The sequence below is a fragment of the Ammodytes marinus genome (assembly GCF_949987685.1).
Source record: "Ammodytes marinus genome assembly, chromosome: 8".
NCBI lineage: Eukaryota > Metazoa > Chordata > Actinopteri > Uranoscopiformes > Ammodytidae > Ammodytes > Ammodytes marinus.
The window spans coordinates 12352209-12371471 of record NC_137212.1 but is presented as its reverse complement, the minus strand read 5'-3'; the positions used below and the strand labels follow the sequence as shown (position 1 = coordinate 12371471).

Sequence of the window (19263 nt, the reverse complement as noted above, 5' to 3'; positions counted from 1 at the left end):
TTCTAAGGGAAAAAAAATAATTCTAAAAAACTGTTTCAGCTATTATGCACTAAATTAAACGTACTTATGGATATTATAATTACTTTCTACTAAATCTGCTAGGAAATAAAACCCAAAATTCAACACACTGCAGGTTTAAAGTTTCTTAACCAGTTTTTCTTTCAACCTTGGTGTTTCAGTGACTTTCTACCTTGAAATCAGTTCTGACCTTAAAATGTGTCTGTCAGCAGTCAGGGGTGGATTACTGCACAGGCAGAGGCCCAGGGGCCCAAGGGATCAGGGGGCCCTTAGCCAGAGGCCTTGAAGGCCCCCTCACACATTCAGAAATAAGCTTTCTATGTGTGAATTCTAAATTGTTCATAAAAAGTAGCTATCCACCCTGAATCTGAATCTGTTGAAATGGGCCCCTCCATCATAGAACATGGGTCTGCAGACCAATCTACTGTACTGTTTTTACAGTTGCAGAGTAAAGGTACGAACACACTGCACTCTGCGGCGGTTGGCCGCGCAAATCGCAGGTTCTGCGCCGCATGATCATATTGGGTCATATTGTGTCTGCCGCCGGCCGCCCGACCAGAGTAGCCTTCTCCTACTCTGGGGACATGCTGGCGCTGGTGCTAACCGGTGCTGAGAGCACCAGTCTGCTGTGCTGATGGTGCTTTACCCAAGCTAACCGGTGCTAACTTGGTTCATAAAGCAAAACTGATAGCTGCACACAGCAGGCAACAGACACAGGCTATTCACAGAACTTATGGGAGCAAACTGTGACTATTATGTTTTCATCCATCTTAATTTCCTCTGTCCGTCGTCCCGAAGTGAGTGACGTCGGGAGGAGCTCAACGTTGATTGGCTATCGCGGCGCGGCCGGCGGCGAAAAGTTCAATATTTTCAACTCCTGCGGCGGCCGCGCCACGGCGCTCGAAATACATTGACTTTCTATGTAAACTCGCCGCGCGGCGGTGTGCAGTGTGTTGGCACCTTAAAGAGTGCTGCCTGTTTAAGAAAAATCTGAAAAATAATGTAGCCTCTTAATTTTCCTCTCAAAGTGCACCAGATTGATGTATTTTACTTTAAAAGGGTAAAAAAAAAAAAAATCCCAAACAAGGTACAGGGTCCCTCCAATAGTATCCCAAAATCCTGTGGGAAACACTGACTTCCTTAATATGTTTTTGCCATTAAGTGTTTGTATCCGTGTGGAAAAGTCAGTGTACCTGACTGGATAGGGACGAGTCTGTGCCCAGGGGCCCATTATCTCATAATCCGTCTAAGTCAGCAGTAAATAATTAAACTGTTCAACACAATGCATTAAACCTGTAAGACAAGTGTAGATCATTGGTATTCAATACAAGACAATTTTCATTAGCACAAAGTTCTCCCCAAAAAGTACTTAACTCATTTTCACTTTTTATTGAACACTGAAAATGCATTGACAAATATTTGCACCAAACGTGTGCTAGCAATTCTTAAACTACATATCAAAACTAAAACAAGTCTAAAAATTATACAATTTCTGAAAATATACATTTCCCAGTCAATACAAATCTTTGTCACTCCATCAAAAGTCAACATGCTGGCATGAGAATGGACAATGCAACAAACTGCTGTTGAAATTGAACTCCAAAGACTCAGAAGACGAGTGCAATAGCAAAGGTTATACATTAACAAATTCAGATAATCAAGTTGAGTTCAATATCAAATTTCAGGAGCAGTGTGTGGAATTTCATTGACATTTCAATCTAATGTAAGCATTTTCTGTTTGTTTTTGAAATGAGCTCACATAAAACAAGTGACCACAGGAGAAGTACAAAATCTCACTGAACAGGCCCCCCAAATATGGCAGTATTTGATTATTATTATAAGATGAAGAACAAAAACAGGAAACAAATAGTTCCTAGACTCAATTAGGTTTGTGTTTCAGGGAAAGGGACGATTTCTAAAGAGATAGTTAGGAGTTCTACATTACACTCTTGGTTATGCACTTTTGTTTCTTTGGACTTTATCAAAGTTAATCTTTAAAATGGGGAAATCCAAATCTATACCAAAGATTATAATGGCTTTAAGAATCTATCATGTTAGCTTTCGAGGTTAAATCAAGTTCATAGTAACTTTTAAACAAACTCATACAAAAAACGTCATATACAAAATATAAAATTACTGTTTTAGGAACCAATACACAAGTTATAAAATCCAACCAAATTTGATGACATCGCTTCCCAACAAGACACTTCCTCAGACTGCTGAAGAGCAGTAAAGAACCAAAACTTTAAAAACGGTTAAATTTGTGCTTGTATATTAGGGCTCATCTACATTTTATGGAGCAGCTTTAGTTTCAGAAGGCCTCTTCACAAAAAGAGAGGCTTTGTTCACTTGTCATTCTAGTGCAGTTTTAATCATCTGATCATGCCAGAACAACAAAGTGTCACAATCCTGTCCAAGTAGTCTCTTCTCTTTTTGTCTAGGTTTGAAATTGATTTCTTAATAGGAAACTCTCTGCACTGTGTTTGTAAACACTTCAAAAAAAAGCTTGTTCTGTTTGTCTACATGAGACAAGGTCAGATGTGATGAAGACCACCAAATGTATGATCAGATAACATAAAATTACACCAAAATGATTACCAATCACAGCCAAACTAACGGCAGACCAGATAAAAATCAAGATACCAAAAAATCCACAATCACGTTAAGCAAACGGCTAAACCACCTTTGGCTTAATGTTCTCTTCAGGAGTTCCATACATGGAGGGATTTGGTTAAAAGGAACAAACATTTTACATTATGGATAACATTAGCAGTAGTTAATGGAACATAACAAAACGCTGCAGAAGTAAAATCACGTTTGAGGGTATTAACGGAGTAAAAGTAGTTACAAAGGAGTTTTTCAATGTATCATTAGCTATACATCATGGCAGATCCGAGATGAAAGAAAAATTGTAGATTTTATAAATCATTAAAAATATATTAAGAGAAACTGATTCTTTATTGCCTCTACTGAAAATTCCCCTTACAGTTTGCATCCTGTGTCCTCGAGGGCAAAATAGGCAGAACCAATGATCATCGCCCGCTGCTGTACCCTGGGAAAAACTGATTTAGAATGTCTTGCAGGGGTTTGTTGATATCCATGGAGTAGTTTTTGCCCATGTCGTGCCTGCAGGCCGGGCAGGTGTACACCTCTGCTTTGAAGGACCGCTGAAGGCATTCCTGAAGTAAATAATAAAAAAAAATGGTTTAGTTCTAAAACTTTTTAAATTACATTGTAACAGTTCAATGGTTAGCGTTTGATTATAAAAAAAATTAAAAAAAATTAAAATCGGTCATACATTCCTCTGTATAAAAAGGAAGTAAGATCCCAAAATGTTGGACAATGGATATTTCTTACCCTGCAGACATTATGATGGCACTCTGTGGTGATTGGCTGAAAGACCACTTCTTGGCAGCAAATGCAGAGGAATGTATCTTCAACTTTGCTCAAGAATTTCTGCAGGAACAAAACATTAAACGTGAGAAAAGGCTTTGCAAACAGATCTATCACTAAACAGTGCAGCAGTAGTCATGAGCACTAGCTTTTACTGACAGGTTTCTGCCATTTTATAAATTAGCATATACTGAGCAATTCATAGTTATCATCATCATCAAAAAATGTGCAGTTGCCAAACAAAATACCCAGGTAGAAAAAACTAGTTAATTCAGTCTAACTTAGGTAAGCAAAACATCCACTTTACGCATAGACTTGTCAATAGAACTGTGTATGCCTTGTTATATCTCAATCCATGCATATCTGGTAACACTTCATTTCAACTGTACATGTTAGACAGATTTGGCTTTCACTTGAAATCTGATGTGATGTATTAAGTATTTGCTAGTATAAATCCAGTATGCCAGGGCTTCTACTTGACTCTAAAGCACTCATATTTATAGCCACAAATTACGTTATGAATAAGTATGAAAACCCTGCTGGTCACAAAATACAGCGTCATCCTCACCGGTCCGAGTGCTAGTGACTCCATGGCTTCATCCCACACCTTCTTGTTTCCCTCGTCACTCTTGATGAGGGCTTTCTGCTCCTTTGTAAGCTTGTACACTTCTACCTTTATTTTCTTAGGAGTCTTGGTTGGTGAGGTCTTAGAGGAGTCTGACAGAAAGAAACGCAATTTAAATGTACTTTACAGTTGTGGAGTATGGGAGTTGGCCGATTATGCTTAGGTTTCTAAACAGAAAAAACCCACTCCTACTGAAAATCCCATTTTCTGTGTGCCACAGGTGATTTTTGCAACCATCTTTTATTGAATGAACCCCTAATGAATACTATGTAAAAGTAGGCACACACACACACACACACACAACTTACCACTGCCCTGAGATTTTCTCTTCCTCTTTGATTTGCTTGGTGTTGCCGCCTCGGCCTCTGCCACTTCCACTTCATTTTTGTTCTCCTTCTCTTTCTGATAACCAGCAGGATACTGAAACAACATCAAGTCAATTTACATGAAGTTATGCTACTGCTTAAATTTGCCTGCAATGTTCTCAGACACATTGGCATGGGTTTTAAAACAAGTGTAACACCATTCAATTCACTGTGTAAAAACATGATTGTACTTTAAAATGCTAATGTAATGTTTAGAAACGGTGCCAACGTGCTAGTACAACTTTAATGATTGTTATACTTGTTATAGTTTTTGAACTTATTATGCTCAAGTTATGAACCAAAAAAACTGTATCAAAAGTATCTTTGGATTTGAACCATGAACAGTAACGGCCTCCACACACATCCTGTGTCTACCTCTGGAGCGCATCGCCTTACCTTACTGCTGCGTCTCTCGGACTTTTCTCGGACACACATGGAACGTCTCAGCAGCTGCTGCTGCTGCTGTTGCTGCTTCTAAAAGCCCTATCTTTCTACATAGTTTTCATAGATAATTCCCATAAAAAATGAAGTTCTTTCGTATCATTTATGATGCATTTGATTTATATTGAGTCTAATATTGAGTCTTGTGACAGATCCTGGCACCTCCTGATTGGAAGGCTTCCAGGAGATGATGATTACTAATTACAAACACCCATGCTGGCTGATCTCCTCAGCTATATAAGCTGTAGGAATCAGCCACTTGGTCTCCCTTCCTTGATGTATGGTTTGCTTTGCTTTGGTTTTGCTTAGTTAAGTTTTGCTTTGCACATACATTACACTCTTCACTCGCACAGACACAGCACCCATTACTGATTACATTAAACTTTGTTTAAATAAATTATTATTTGGTTGAACTTAATCTCTTGTGTAGTTTCCTCATTGTCATTCCCTTGACGCAGGCTGTGACAGTCTGGACAGTAATCTGTGCGCCCCATTGCCTTTATTTTATTTATTTAGCCACATTTTCGCTTGTTGGAAGTTTTATTTTGAAAGGGACACACCAAGAAATAGTGAAACTACAGCGAAACCTGCCGGTATGAAGTCAATATGACTCTCAGCAGAGTATTTCTCTATCAGTTAAAGCAGAGAGACCCGAGACAGACGCGCGGCTCTCAGAAAAAAATAGGCGAGCCTCCTGAGGTAAAGGGGAGCGTCGCTGCAGACGTGCCTCTGACGCGCATCAGCAGTGCGTCTGAGGTTGGATGAGTGCCCGCTCTAGGTTGATTACATGGGTCAGTGACAAAAAGGCAGACGCGCAGTAGACGCAGGATGTGTGTGGAGGCCGTAAGCCTAATTATTGGGAGCTGATCACATCCACACACGGCTGTACCGTTCTGTACAGGGACACTTTTGCTTTGCAACAATAAAAAACCCTCCTGTATAACATCATCATAGAGGTCCATCTCTACCTGAATGGTGAGACCGAGCTTCTTGATGCGATCCTTGCCGTCTCTGGTCCATGGTGCCGGCTCATCGTCATCCCGCCTCAGCAGATACCTCCAGACCAAGAAGCCAGACTTGCCTTTGGCTGGCCAGTACTTCACAATCTGAAGGAAGACAACGACACAAAGTCAAACTACAAACAGTTATTTGTAAGGACAAGACTATAAATCAAATTTGAATTAATCAAACTAGAAGTTGTTGTTGGTTTACAGGTAATTCAGGTCTTGCAGGGCTAACCAATTCATTCCATTTATTCAATTATTTTAGCAAAGTTTATTTAGTAGTGAAATCATTCCAGTTATCAACTAAATGAATTTACCATTATATACACCAGGTTTAATATTTGTCTCGATTATTGTGTGCCTCGGTCAGTTTGAAAACTCCAAGGTACACACAACAACAGAGTGTTGCCTCATACCTTATAAATCCCATCATATCTGTTTCCTTCCTCAGGAGAGTATTTACTGTGCTTGCGACCCTTGCAGCTGCGCACAACTCTAACCGATTTGCCTGCCTTCCAGTTCTTGGACTCCGCTCCGTTTTTGTCGTTCACAGGGACGTTGCAGTTTAGAGCCAGCGCGCTGGAGTGAACCAAAAACAAACAATTCAGAATATTTATAAAAATGAAACAAACACAGATAATTTAGAAATCCTGTTAATTAAAAGGCAGTTATAATAAAACTAGTAACACAAATGTCATACCGGTTCATGTGGGTAAGTGTCTGATCACATGATTGCTCAGCAGTCCTCTTGTTTCCAGAAAGGTCTCGCCCTCCAGAGCCAGTGTAAGTGAACTCATTACCATCATCCTACAATGCAAGACACATATTACAAACATTAAAATATGGTAAAGGTTTGGCAGCAAATTATAAAAATAAATAAAATAAAAATTAATCAGCATACCACATCATCCTCGTAGCCTCCTGCCAGGACGAGAGAGAAGGCACCATCATTGCTCCTGCCGTGAATCCCGGCTACATGTGGCCGGTGAACGCCAGATTCACTGACCTAGAAAAGGCCAGAAGAATTGAAACACTATTGCTGGCCATTGGAACAAATTATCACACAAATACCTTTGTATTGTTGATGCGTGTTGCAACAGCATTCATTCAAATCTCCAGTTGTGTGAACTGACCTGCACTCTGAACTTCCACAGGGAGCCGACGGGGACGCCAGGGATTGGGCCGAAGTGGTTGGACGGGACGATGGTGCACTGAGTGGTTCGACCAACACAGGCCATTCCCTGGTGGGGGAGGAAACATTTTGGATTCGGAAAGCTATGGTTAACACCATGATAGTTTTGTATCTAGTTTGCCACAAGGACACTGAGCATTTAATATGTAGGCTCATGCATCACAATGTAGTCGATGTATTTTTAACCAGTGCAATATATAAAAAAAATTATTTTGCAAGATTCGCTGTTTGGCAACTTTGTGTCAGCACTCACCTTGCCCCAGTCTCTCTGGCTGGAGGAACTGGCAGAAGCCATCTTGGATTTCTTCTTGCTCTCCTTCAGCTTCTCTCCAGCCTTCACAACCTCACTAGAGTCATTTCGGCAACCTGGGCAATACCTGAGAGAGTATGACACGAAGAGTTAAAGGTCACACAATGCTACAACACTAGATCACTCCTTAATTTGATTCAAACAACCATCTGGATATCTTAAGGCATTTCATGAATTGTGGGGTTCTGCATTTGAGCATACTGACCAGTCCTCATCTTCTGGGATTGAGGTGAGCGGAGGGTTCAGGCAATAAATGTGATAGGCCATGTCACATTCGTCACACAGCAGCTGTTTGTCAGGATCCTGCTTGATGCCGCAGATATGGCAGTTACACCACTGACAGTTTTTTTTGGGATTATCCTTACAGTGCTTGCACTCTGGTCCATTTGATCCTGGAAAATACAGATAATTAATTATATTTCACTTTATACAGTAGAATGGGATAAGGTTTGTTTCATAAGTAGCAATTGACAACTTTTGACAGAGACAAGTATGCAGTATTTTCCCTGCCAGGGTTCCCACACTTTAAAACAGACTTTCAATGACTTCCCAGGCCCAATTGTGTCACAATTAAGGACCCAACAACACAGTATAGTTTAAGACGCAAATCAAGGTTGATTACTGTTATGAGACTAAGAATCATTATAATGAGGATTAGTAGCTTTACAGAAGCTCACAGACTTCTAATAGTTAACCTCTTCACTTTATACATTGGAGGTAGACGGTGCAATTCTAACATCTCAAAAATGACAGGTCAGAAACACACAAAGGTGTTGTGGCTTCTGGCATTGTAGCCTACAGGATGGTATCACCTCCACCTCATTTTAAGCTAAGAGAAACCCTGTGAGGATTCACCACACAAAATGTCACTAGCTACTAAAAATGCCATCCTTAAACCTACTTTTTAATGGACTCTCAGATCCAGCTGGGGTGTCAGCCAAAGAACCAGGCTCCTCGATTTTGTAAATTTCAGTCAGGAACATGATCCGGCAATCATTAAGAGAGTCACCAGCTTGACTGCAAACAAGGAAAGAAAACTGTCAAATAGTCCAGAGAACAGCAGGAAATCTACTCACACCCAGCTGCAAACTCTTGATATATTAGACAAAAAAAAGGCACCACAAGATGAAGATGATCACTTCCCACAGCAACATGTGAGAAGGTATGTACTCAGACATGAGACAGTTTCCCCTATTCTGTGTGCTACTTCAAAATGCAGTGAGAAAATAAAAACCCTACCCAAGGAGAATCTTGGCGTAGATCTCTCGCACGGTGCGCGTCTCCCTCTTCTTCTGGATCTCAGCGTCGTACCAGTAGCCGCGCTCCTTGGGGTCGTCGGGGTTGAAGTTGACCATAACAACCATGCCTGACTCCAGCTGGTGCCACTGGTAGACCGTACGGGCCCGAGGACGGACATCCTTCACCAGCAACTGAATCACCCCATTCTCTGGGTAGCTGCAATAGGAAATGCAATACCATATCAGTTTGAAGTTCAGAGGCAAGCCACACACACACCACCACCACAGGTGCTTCCTACACAGGGCTGCCTGGTAGAGTATCAAATGTATGAAAGTACAAATACACCCCCAAAATAAATGTTAATGAAATGAGCACCTTTCAGCAATGTCTTTCGTCACTATTTACATAGTATACAACCGGAGTTAAACCCACTTTATTGTTAAGGTGCCAACTAGGGCTGGCCCGAATTATTCGAATATTCGTTCGGAAAATTAGTATTCGGAGCTTCGTTTTTTTTTTTTTTTTTTTTTTTTTTAATATATATTTTTTTTTCCACATTTTTTTTTGCAAGAAGTACTGCAATATAATGTCATCAAATAATTTTAGATTTGGATATAAAAGTTAGTAATATTGTAGTAGTAGTATTGCTCATTTAGGAGGATATTAAATCACTAAGTGTCATAGCGCATCCATTACTTCACCTCTGAGCGCGTAAATATTCAACAAAATATGCAGATACTGTCAAAATCGGTTCCAGGGAGTATATAGGGATTATTAACGTTTAAAAAAAAAAAAAAAATGTTAATGTTTTTGATGGTGTGTTTTTCTGGAACGAATATTCGCTCGGAAAACCCAACGAATATTCGAAAGCCTGAAAAATGGCATTCGGGCCAGCCCTAGTGCCAACACACTGCACACCGCCGCGCGGCGAGTTTACATAGAAAGTAAATGTATTTCGCACGCCTCCGCGCGAATGGCCGGTGGCGAGCGGTTCATGCGGCGCGGCCAGGACGGCGCGAATAGGGTGGCGCGGCCGATCAGCGTTGAGCTCCTCCCGACGTCACTCACTTCGGGACGACGGACAGAGGAAATTTAGATGGATGAAAACATAATGGTCACAGTTTGCTCCCATAAGTTCTGTGAATAGCCTGTGTCTGTTGCCTGCTGTGTACAGTTATCAGTTTTGCTTTATGAACCAAGTTAGCACCGGTTAGCTTGGGTAAAGCACCATCAGCACAGCAGACTAGTGCTCTCAGCACCGGTTAGCACCAGCATATCCCCAGAGTAGGAGAAGGCTACTCTGGTCGGGCGGTCGGCGGCGGACACAATATGACCCAATATGATCGCGCGGCACGGAACCTGCGATTCGCGCGGCCAACCGCCGTGCCGCGGAGTGCAGTGTGTTGGCACCTTTAGGTGTTCTGTATCACTGAGTAACATTAGTATACAACCCTGACTCAGGGTTCGTACAGCTTTTTAAGAGTAAAATTCAAGCACTTTTCCAGCACTTTCAAGATACAATGTCAACTTTTTCAAGGAAGCCGAAGCTTTAAATATATACAGTATATAAATAAATGCTTATGATTTCATACATTGTCTTATCTGTAAAATGGGAGTGTTCATAATATAATGTGTATGGACAATCACCAAATTGCAGTATGGCCCTAAGGAGACCTTTATCAGTTTAGTTCATGTGCCAAAAATAACCATCTATCAGGTTAATAACAACATGACTATACTTGAGCAATATCACATGAGATGGAGCATATTGTCACTCTATATCAGTGCTGCTGCAGTGTCCTCTCTCCCAGCCAATTATTTTTGCTAGTGTCCTGCAAGTTTACATATTGTTCATAATAAATCAGAAATAAATACAATTGGAAAATGTGATAAAACATCAAAAATCTTATTAAAATAAACTAATTCATGAATTGCAAAGTCGTAGGACAAGTTTTAAGTAAACATTGGGTGTGGACACATTAGAAGTGGAGGTCTGGGGGTCCCCCCCAAAAATCTTTGAGCATTAAACACTTAATTTCCTGCATTCTGGTGAATTTTTATGAAGCAATGTGTGCCTTTTCTGCATTCATTTTAATGAAAAAAGGAGAACACTCACGGTTCCGCTGACACAAATTTAATTGAATAGCCTACAATGCATGTGTAGTGCTTTCAAATATCTCCTGCAGCCTATTGTTAAAACATTTGGTTAAACTGAAATAAAGGTAATTATTCTATATCATGTCTACTATTGAGGTTTGAGTGGCTGGTGGTATTTTACTAGCAGCATTAGGCTTTATTCAAAGAAGAAAACAAGTAGGGAACAGTTCAACACCAATGCAAACCAGCCTACTAAAATAAAAACATCTGGGGACCAACCCAGATATTTTATTTTAGTAGGCTCCCTCCTCTATGCTACCTTAATTTGTGTTATGAAAAGTGCTATAAATGTGCAATACATAGGATACAGTTAATTACACAGAAGAATAAAAGCATTTTTATTGGCGGATGAGCCATTAATAACTTTGCAAACCTAATTTTCAAACAAATGTACCAAAAACAATGTACAAAACGATCCAAAGAACTTCTGAATTTACTTGAGTGAAATTGAAGCATTAATATGTTTGATGCATGCGCGATTGCGCGCTCACCGGCCGGCGGGGACACAATTCTTATCAGCGGAAACTTGGCACGCTATCAACACACATAGAGAAGGTGCAGGGAGGGGGCTCGCCTCACGCTTCGAATGCACAGTGCACATCAAAGTATAACGTTAATGCGCGTTCAGAAAGAGGAAGTCACGGCACTCATGTCTGTTAAGCCCGTATCTCACTGGGCTGCGACTGTTTGCGACAGGTTGGAGACTGCAGTCGCGAGGGAGTCTCTAAACTGTCTCCAAACGTTCGCGGAGGTCTCAATTTCCTCGCATGAGTGTAACATCACGTTACAATGAAGTAACCCCCAAGCTTACGTTATCTAGCTAACAACATGAATTTGGAGCAATACATTATTGAAAACTAGCTGGTCAGCTAATTGCTAACGGTGTTGAGCATCAATTTAGCATGCTATTTATTTGTATCAACAAGTCAATTACACATACAAACTCGGGATTTGGTGTAACCTACAAAGGAGAACATGAATGAACAGTCAACCAGAGTGACATAGTCCGATACGTTTTAACGAAAAAAAATTCTCAACTGATTTACCTTTGGCAGGAACTCTAAGTGCCGATTCCCCCATTGTGAACAGCTGGAGGTACTTTTTGCAGACCGTACAGTAGCCTATGCCTGTCGGTTATTAGGGCCTCGTCATAACCAAATGGAAACGGATATCTGATATGGAAGTATCGGGAGCAATAGGTCCATGAGCAGCGACTCGTGGTTCTGGATAATTCCTGGAGCGATCGCCAGGTGTGGCGCGTGTCCCAGGAAAGAAAACACGGGGAGCAACTGCACTCGTGCATATAAGACGGCGGCGAAGAAAACATTGCGACAGATTTTTTTTTTAATTTACAGAATAAAAAAATGAAAGAATTTGATGAATTACGACACTGGTCAATAAAGAGAAAATCCAGCATTTTCCAGCACAGTGTTCAGATTTCAAGCACATTTCAAACCTTGAAAACACTCGATTGAAAATCAAGCATTTTCCAGACTTTCAAGCATCTGTACGAACCCTGCTGACTGTTCAGTGAACATGGGGACCTGAATAACTGCCACAGCATGTTAGTCAGCTATTATATCCCAATGTCTCTTTCACTTTCCACATTCCACAAAACAGTTAGAATATGATAATATTATTATTATTATTTTAGAACCTTAACATTGCAAATCAAGTAAATAGACAATCCATCGCTGCAGCTCCGGGAAAGCTCATTTATCATTCTCATCATTATTTAGTCAACCCAATCCTAACACCATTTATAATTTTGCCATTTTCTATTTTTATTTTTTAAATGTGATTTTAAGTTTTGTGCATTTAGTTGAACATTTCAGGGTTCAACATAACTTTTTTTTCCTACTGGCCCGCCGGGCCAGTGGATCCGAGTTTTACTGGCCCCTTGTATATTTTCACTGGCCCTGCACACACTTTTTTTTTCTTCATAATTTAGTGTCAATAAATATAATACCTGTATTAGAAAAATAAATAAAGATAACCAGATCTAAAGGGAATATACTGTAACAGTATAGATATTCCCTTTAGATTTGGTTATTTTTCTTTTAGTTAATTATATGAAATGTTGATATTGCTCATACACATAATATAAAACCAGGCAAACATATTGAATTAGAAGCCTACAACTGAAAGTATGTTGAAAGAGTCGGCCAGTATTTTAAAGTCCAGTTATTTAGGTTGTTTATCCAGGTTGTTTTTATTCTTGAATTTGGGCAGTTTAATGAATTTGGGCAGTTTAATGAATAGTTCACCTGCAGAAGTCATGTTCAAACATAAAAAAAAAATAAGAGATGAAGGTCTGATCATTCTTTGTGGTGTGGTAGGCTGTTTTTATTACTTTCTCTATATGCATTAGGGATGTGAATGTGTCGACCGAATGACCGGTTTTCCACTTGCGCTCAAGTTGACTTTAAAAATAGAATAGAAATCCGAAAATCAGTGGGTTATGCCGTTTTTTTAATGGGAGATTTCACCGTGTATGTGAGTTCACGTCTGGTCGTGAGCGCGCTGCAGCAGTGTCACTTCTCCATGAAGTGTCAGCTTCACATATAAGAGTCCGGTGTGGGACCATTTTTTCAAACTATTGATAAAAAACAATGCAGTGCAAAATATGCAGCATAAGTTAAACGCTCGTCTAAGACTATGACGTTAAATCACCTTAGAAACACACAATGCCTTCGTCCGATCACAGCAGCGTTTCACCGTGTGATCTCGCCAGCGAGTGAGCCGCCGCGCAGATGAACTGTGGTTTGTGGCTAAAATAATAACCGGGGATATTCTCCCCGTTAGCGATTTCAATGGGAAAGACTTCCGCGATCTGATTGAATGTCTCGAGCCTGAAAACACTGTGCCAAACTGCGCGACTATAGGAACTGTACAGTGAGCGGAGTCCCTCCGTTCGTTTCTGTCTACAACCGACACAATCACCGGAGACGCATTCACAGCGTTTAAATAACGCCTCTCATTTGTATTACCATTGGGGCTTGGATGCAAATACTGTAACATTACGGCGGCAGATAAAGGAAAAGCGCAGTTATCATTTTCTGCACCTCAACCTCTGCTGTGGGAAGAAAGAAAGGGGGCAGAGTAAGTCGATTGATTTGTCGACTCGCAGGCGGACGGTAGGCAGCTCTGCCAACGGAGCGAGAGTGCAACCGCTTGTTGCTCCGCCTGTCAAAACGCCCACGCATCGGTTGTCCACTGGCCTTTCATTAAAAAATATATTTTATATTAGGTTTATTATATTGAGTCTTAAATAAACACTGCTTTCATTACGACTCTAAACGCGCATTTCAATGAACCATGATGTAGTCTACAAAAAGATACTGAACTGTGATTGGCCAGTCACTGGCCCGGGCGGGACAGTGACTGGCCAATCAACTTGCCCTGCATATGATTTTACTGGCCCCGGGCCATCGGGCTATACGTTATGTCGAACCCTGCATTTTCGATGACGAAACTAGTACTTCTTTTACATCTCTTTCTGTAATTAATCCCTAAAAGCAAAGCTCTACATTGGAGGTGGTCTGTAATTTTTCAACAAATAACGCTCTTTTATGTTGATATAAATTTTGCTTTTTGTTAGTTACTCTCAACATAATTTGATTTATGCAAAAATATCAGAACAGCTTTGTAAGACAGGACTCATTCACTCTGGATGTTGACTGATGGTTAAAATATTTTGGGGAAAAATAAACATACCCATCTATATAACATGAGTAATGTTAAAAAAAATTAAGATTCTTACTCTTCATATTTAACATGGTACAGTATATCCTCCTGCTCTGCTTCGGCTGCCTCCTCTTTAGGTGTCTTTGTCGTCTTGGTAACATTCACAATCTGGGCCTCAAACCACGCTCCCATGTTCAGGTCCCTGGCATCCACCAGCTCATTAATCTGCAAAAACAAAAACATGATTGACGTTAAACACAAATGTACACATAGAGTTCTGTGAATGTTCCTAAGAAACTCTCAATTTTTCAGTTGGTTTCTTGAAAATGTCATGTTCGTCTGAATATCACAAGTCTCTACCGGCCTTACGTACACAGAATTTCAAAACATGGCATACAATTTCAGGTAAAAAAAAAAGAGTCTATAAGTAGATGGGTGAAGAAACAACAGCATTGCTTGCCATGCAGTTCATGTGGACAATGAATCCACTCAATGGTGAGTCTTCTTACTACTGGAATCCACGGACTTGTGTTTTAATACCTTGCTCTATTTCCCCTACGCTGTAATGGTGAACGTGAACAAGGCCGGGCGACCTGATATTTTAACATACGTTTTCTCCATATTTAGATGATCACTCCTGGCAGGCCTCCATTGTGTTGCACTACGTTATACAAAAAGTTTCCGAAATAGTTTCGTAAAGAACAACAACAGGGGAAGTTTAAATCCTTGACCCTATCCAACAAAAATGTTAGTTTTTTTTCTCTTCCATACGAAGGAAAAGTAACTTTAGTTGTAACCCCTTAATATAATACCTCACTTAAAATAAATAAATTAAACATCCACGAGACGGGGGCGCCCTTAGCTCAGATGGTAGGGCGTCCCCCCCATGGGCCTCGGCCAGCAGCGGACCCGGGTTCGATTCCAGCCCATGGTCGTTCTCTGCATGTCACTCCCCTCTCTGCCCCATTTCAACTCTGTGTCTACACTATCAATAAAAGCATAAAAATGCCAAAAAATATCTTAAAAAAAACAAAAAAAAAACATCCACGTGACAAAGAAAATTTTAAAATTAAAATACACCTCAGTACCAAGTACTGGCTTCAAGACACACCTTGTAAAATCCAAACCCTGGATCAACGAGCTCTGGAGTGTTTATCGTGGCAGAGGTGCCGGCGGTCTGACCCTCTGCCTCGCCGTGGGTGGAGTTCTTGTCAGACTCACTCTGGGTGGAGCCACACCCAGAATCAGAGTCAGACAGCTCGGCTTCTTTGTCCTTGCTTTTGATCACATCAACGGGGGTCATGCTCTGCCTCACAAGCAGCTGCACTATGTCGTTTAGGCCCACGTTGTAGTCGAATATGGTATGACCATCCTCCATCTGATAGAAAACAAAAATATGACACGGTTCATAAAGGAAAACCAATACGTCCTATTGTTCGAGTAGCCCCTCATATTTCCTTGTAATGAATGAATGAAAATATATAATAACCTAACTTGATAAATTACCTAAGATAATTAACTGGGCTGCCTTTTTTTAACGATTATACTTTCAGGATCTCTCAGACTTATTGGACACAAATATCACCCAGAGCATCTTCAAAAGACACTCAAATGAACAGTTTTACCCATGCCGTCTTACCTGCTTGCCGCGGTAGAACAGCCTCTGCCTCTCTGGCTCCACCTTGAAGAGCTCCATGATTTTAACACGAAGCTCATCCACCTTGGTGAGTTTGGACAGAGAATCCACTCTGTGGGTTTCTTTCCCATCCATTGTGCGTACTTGAATCCACATTGCCGCTACCCTGTGCCAACAGACAATCAATAACACGTTATAGCCACTGGCCGCAGTATTCAGAATAGTTCGATGGATCATTAGATTGTATGCACATCTTCAATTCCAGCAGCACACAGAAGCTAAACAGTTTAGTTTACTATCCATCCCCTGCACCAATATTAGGCAAATAAATAAATAAACTAGTGTACAAAATAAACACAAAAAATAAATTTAATAAATGGCATTTTAACTATGACTTATGTTAAGAAAAGTGTTCATCTGTGCATCGATCGAAGTGTTTGTTTTGGCAATTTTTTGCTAGAAGCAACACAGTTAGTAGAGTAACCCAAGAAGAGAACAGGTACGATATTTTGCAACATCATAATAGTTTAGCTTTTCCCTACCAGCTGTGGGAGGTGAAAAGTATCTAAAAATTAATTGTTAGTCTTCATTAACTTTTCAATTTTAACACCAAAGATTATTGTATTTCGAAAGGCATTGTGTGGACACATTGTCAAAGCATAAAGTTCCTGCCCAATTCCAACATCACAGGTTAGGCCGTTTTTCTTTAGTTTGGTACAAATCAACTTTGATCAAAAGCAGTAATTAAGTGTATCTCAGAAGCAGGAGTATGATCGTGCCAGTGCTTGGTCGGTGTATTGTACTGCTGTCAGTACTGGACTGTCACTTGAACAGAATATCATAAAGGGAGGGAACAAGCTGATTTAAATACAGTGCGGGAAACTGAGCTGCAGGCCACTCCCAGTTCTTTTAAAAGCAAAGCACATCCGGACGGGAGGGAGGGAGCGTTAGCAAACAATGTGCCCTCGCTCTATGACAATAAAAAAACACATCGAAATGCTATCTTGTATATAGTTCGAGATAGATTATTTGATAAGTGAACGGTGATGTGCTCACACAAACACGATCTTTGTTCGTACTGCGTGGTGGGAAGCAAGCTCCGCAGCTGCTTGGCTTTCTACTTTTTACGCTCAGCTGAGGTCTTGTTCGCTCTGCTCGCTCGGAATAAACCACCGCCAGTAAACAAAACACAAGTAGTAACATCGAAAACAAACTACTTACGCGCAGCTCAGATAAGCTACATCACCGAAAGCGTTATATCTGTCTAAATGCGGACGAAAACACGAGACCATGCATCACAAGCAAATAAGGAAAACATAAAAATAAATAAACAATCGGTGTAAGGTTAGCGTATTTGTTATGCTTTATAGAAAGCAGCCAGATGAGACTTCTGCATGCGCTGGGCATTGTCAAGAGAACTTTAACTACAGATAAACACCACAAGATAACAGGTCGCCGTAGTCAAGTCCATCACCCACCCGTCAATGCTTAGCTGCAGCAACGCAAACCACGTTACAACGTATTGTTAGAGGGCTTTCTACTGTATATTTCGAACAAGAAATCAAAGTACAACCAACAAAACAGAAACGGTCCCGGTGACTTAAAATGTGGACACATTTTGTATTCTGCTTTCGGCAGCTTGAGAGACTTGGAATAGCAGGTTAAGCCTAAAAAGAAACGAGGTAGGACTTTGTCAAGTTAGCTTACCTTAGTAAGCTAGCTACTGAGTGAAGATATCAATGAGTACAATTGTAAAAGTTATCTGGTTATGACAAAAAAAATGCTTTACCTCTTTGTCCGTCCAAGTGAAAAAAACAAGAAATAGCCGTTTAAGGAGTAACGCACAAGTTTTCTCCAGATAACTTTAATGCGTGGGTTTACGCGACCAACTCAGTGCCTTGTTGGAGATTGATCAATGAGTTATTCTTCAAGACTTTGAAAACCCGCCTGCTAGGAAAATAGAGATTCGGCATTGGCTCATTGCGTCCTTGCAAATCATGTTCATTGGCTTGCTGGGCTGTCAATCTGGAATGTGACTGGAGCTTAGCCTCAGCGCGCGAAACTACAGTCTCGTGGGTGCAGTTCCCCCAGCGGACACTTATCGCGAGACTAGGTAGCTCCCAGTACAGTCATGGAACTGGTAACCCAGAGAGACAGATGGTGCTTCTGGTAAACAACCTCAACGGTGGATCTGTTTATCACTTCTGCTCCGAAGTGTGTCAAGTGTGACTACTTCGTGTTTTGGTTTCTTTCTTCAAACGTATGGTGTACATATTTCAACTTTAAAGCACCCACCCCCTCTCCGTTTGACTTAGTAATGTTGTTTCATTAATGATGTGCAGTTATCTCCCCTTCAGTTTGGCGGGATCTGAAAGTGATTGAGGCCAAACCACAGCACTGGCAATAAGAATAGGCTAGCCTACCTGTGTGTTTGAGAGCAGGATTTGTATTTGGGGTAATATAGGAGAGATTGTGTGTTTGCTTGCTAAATTGTTACATACACACAATACTATATTGTAATGCAATATAATACACAGCTTCTTTCACTAATGCCTAGGCTAGGCCTACCTTTAGTAGGCCTACCTAGCCTATCTCAGCTAACTTGTGTAGGCTAGTGATGGCTGGGGTCCTTGTGGCACACTGATCCTCCATCCATGTGACCAGGCCATCTCTAGATTAAGTCTGGTCTTCCAGAAATCCCCATCGCTCTCTACCATCAATTAAAAGCAACATGTCATGCAAATAGTAGCCTAATTAAAATAGGCCTATGTAGGCTACATTTCTCTGTTGGTGAAGGATTGTCATATGCCTACTGAATTTAAGTCCAGCTGCATCTAGCCTACTTGATGGAGGATTATTTTTTATTTTTTTTTACCTGACAAACACAAATTAATTTCCTAAAACCTACATCTATCATAGCCTACATATAAGGCCCTACTTTATCATTTCCAGAGAGATGTAGGCCTATCACATTCATGGGCCAAGACAAACTGGATAAACAACAGAAAGTAGGCTATTTTGATTGAGTAGCACAACACAAAATTAAGTTCTTAAGAACGTCTTTATTATCAGTGATTAAAATAAGTACTAAACAAAAGTATTGTGTGGCTGCTACAAAGAGTTTTTAAGTAGCCTATTGCAAATGGTAGATTCTGTAATATATCATACATGGAGACCAAACTATTAATGATGTTAA

The 19263-nt window shown here is 40.6% G+C and overlaps 1 protein-coding gene across 1 annotated transcript; it reads right to left on the bottom strand.

Annotated features, from left to right (window-relative positions):
* Window positions 1-1408: 1408 nt before the first annotated feature.
* On the bottom strand, window positions 1409-17981 carry uhrf1 (ubiquitin-like with PHD and ring finger domains 1). The gene is made up of 17 exons (XM_080033133.1): window positions 17857-17981; window positions 16071-16233; window positions 15543-15809; window positions 14508-14656; window positions 8588-8803; window positions 8250-8365; window positions 7554-7740; window positions 7292-7415; window positions 6980-7087; window positions 6748-6852; window positions 6547-6653; window positions 6263-6425; window positions 5811-5948; window positions 4345-4456; window positions 3980-4128; window positions 3376-3474; window positions 1409-3197 (listed from the first exon to the last, which is right to left on the bottom strand). Exons 2-17 carry the CDS (start codon window positions 16221-16223, stop codon window positions 3051-3053), a joined length of 2340 nt encoding a protein of 779 aa, XP_079889259.1. The 5' UTR covers window positions 16224-16233; window positions 17857-17981; the 3' UTR covers window positions 1409-3050.
* Window positions 17982-19263: the final 1282 nt, after the last annotated feature.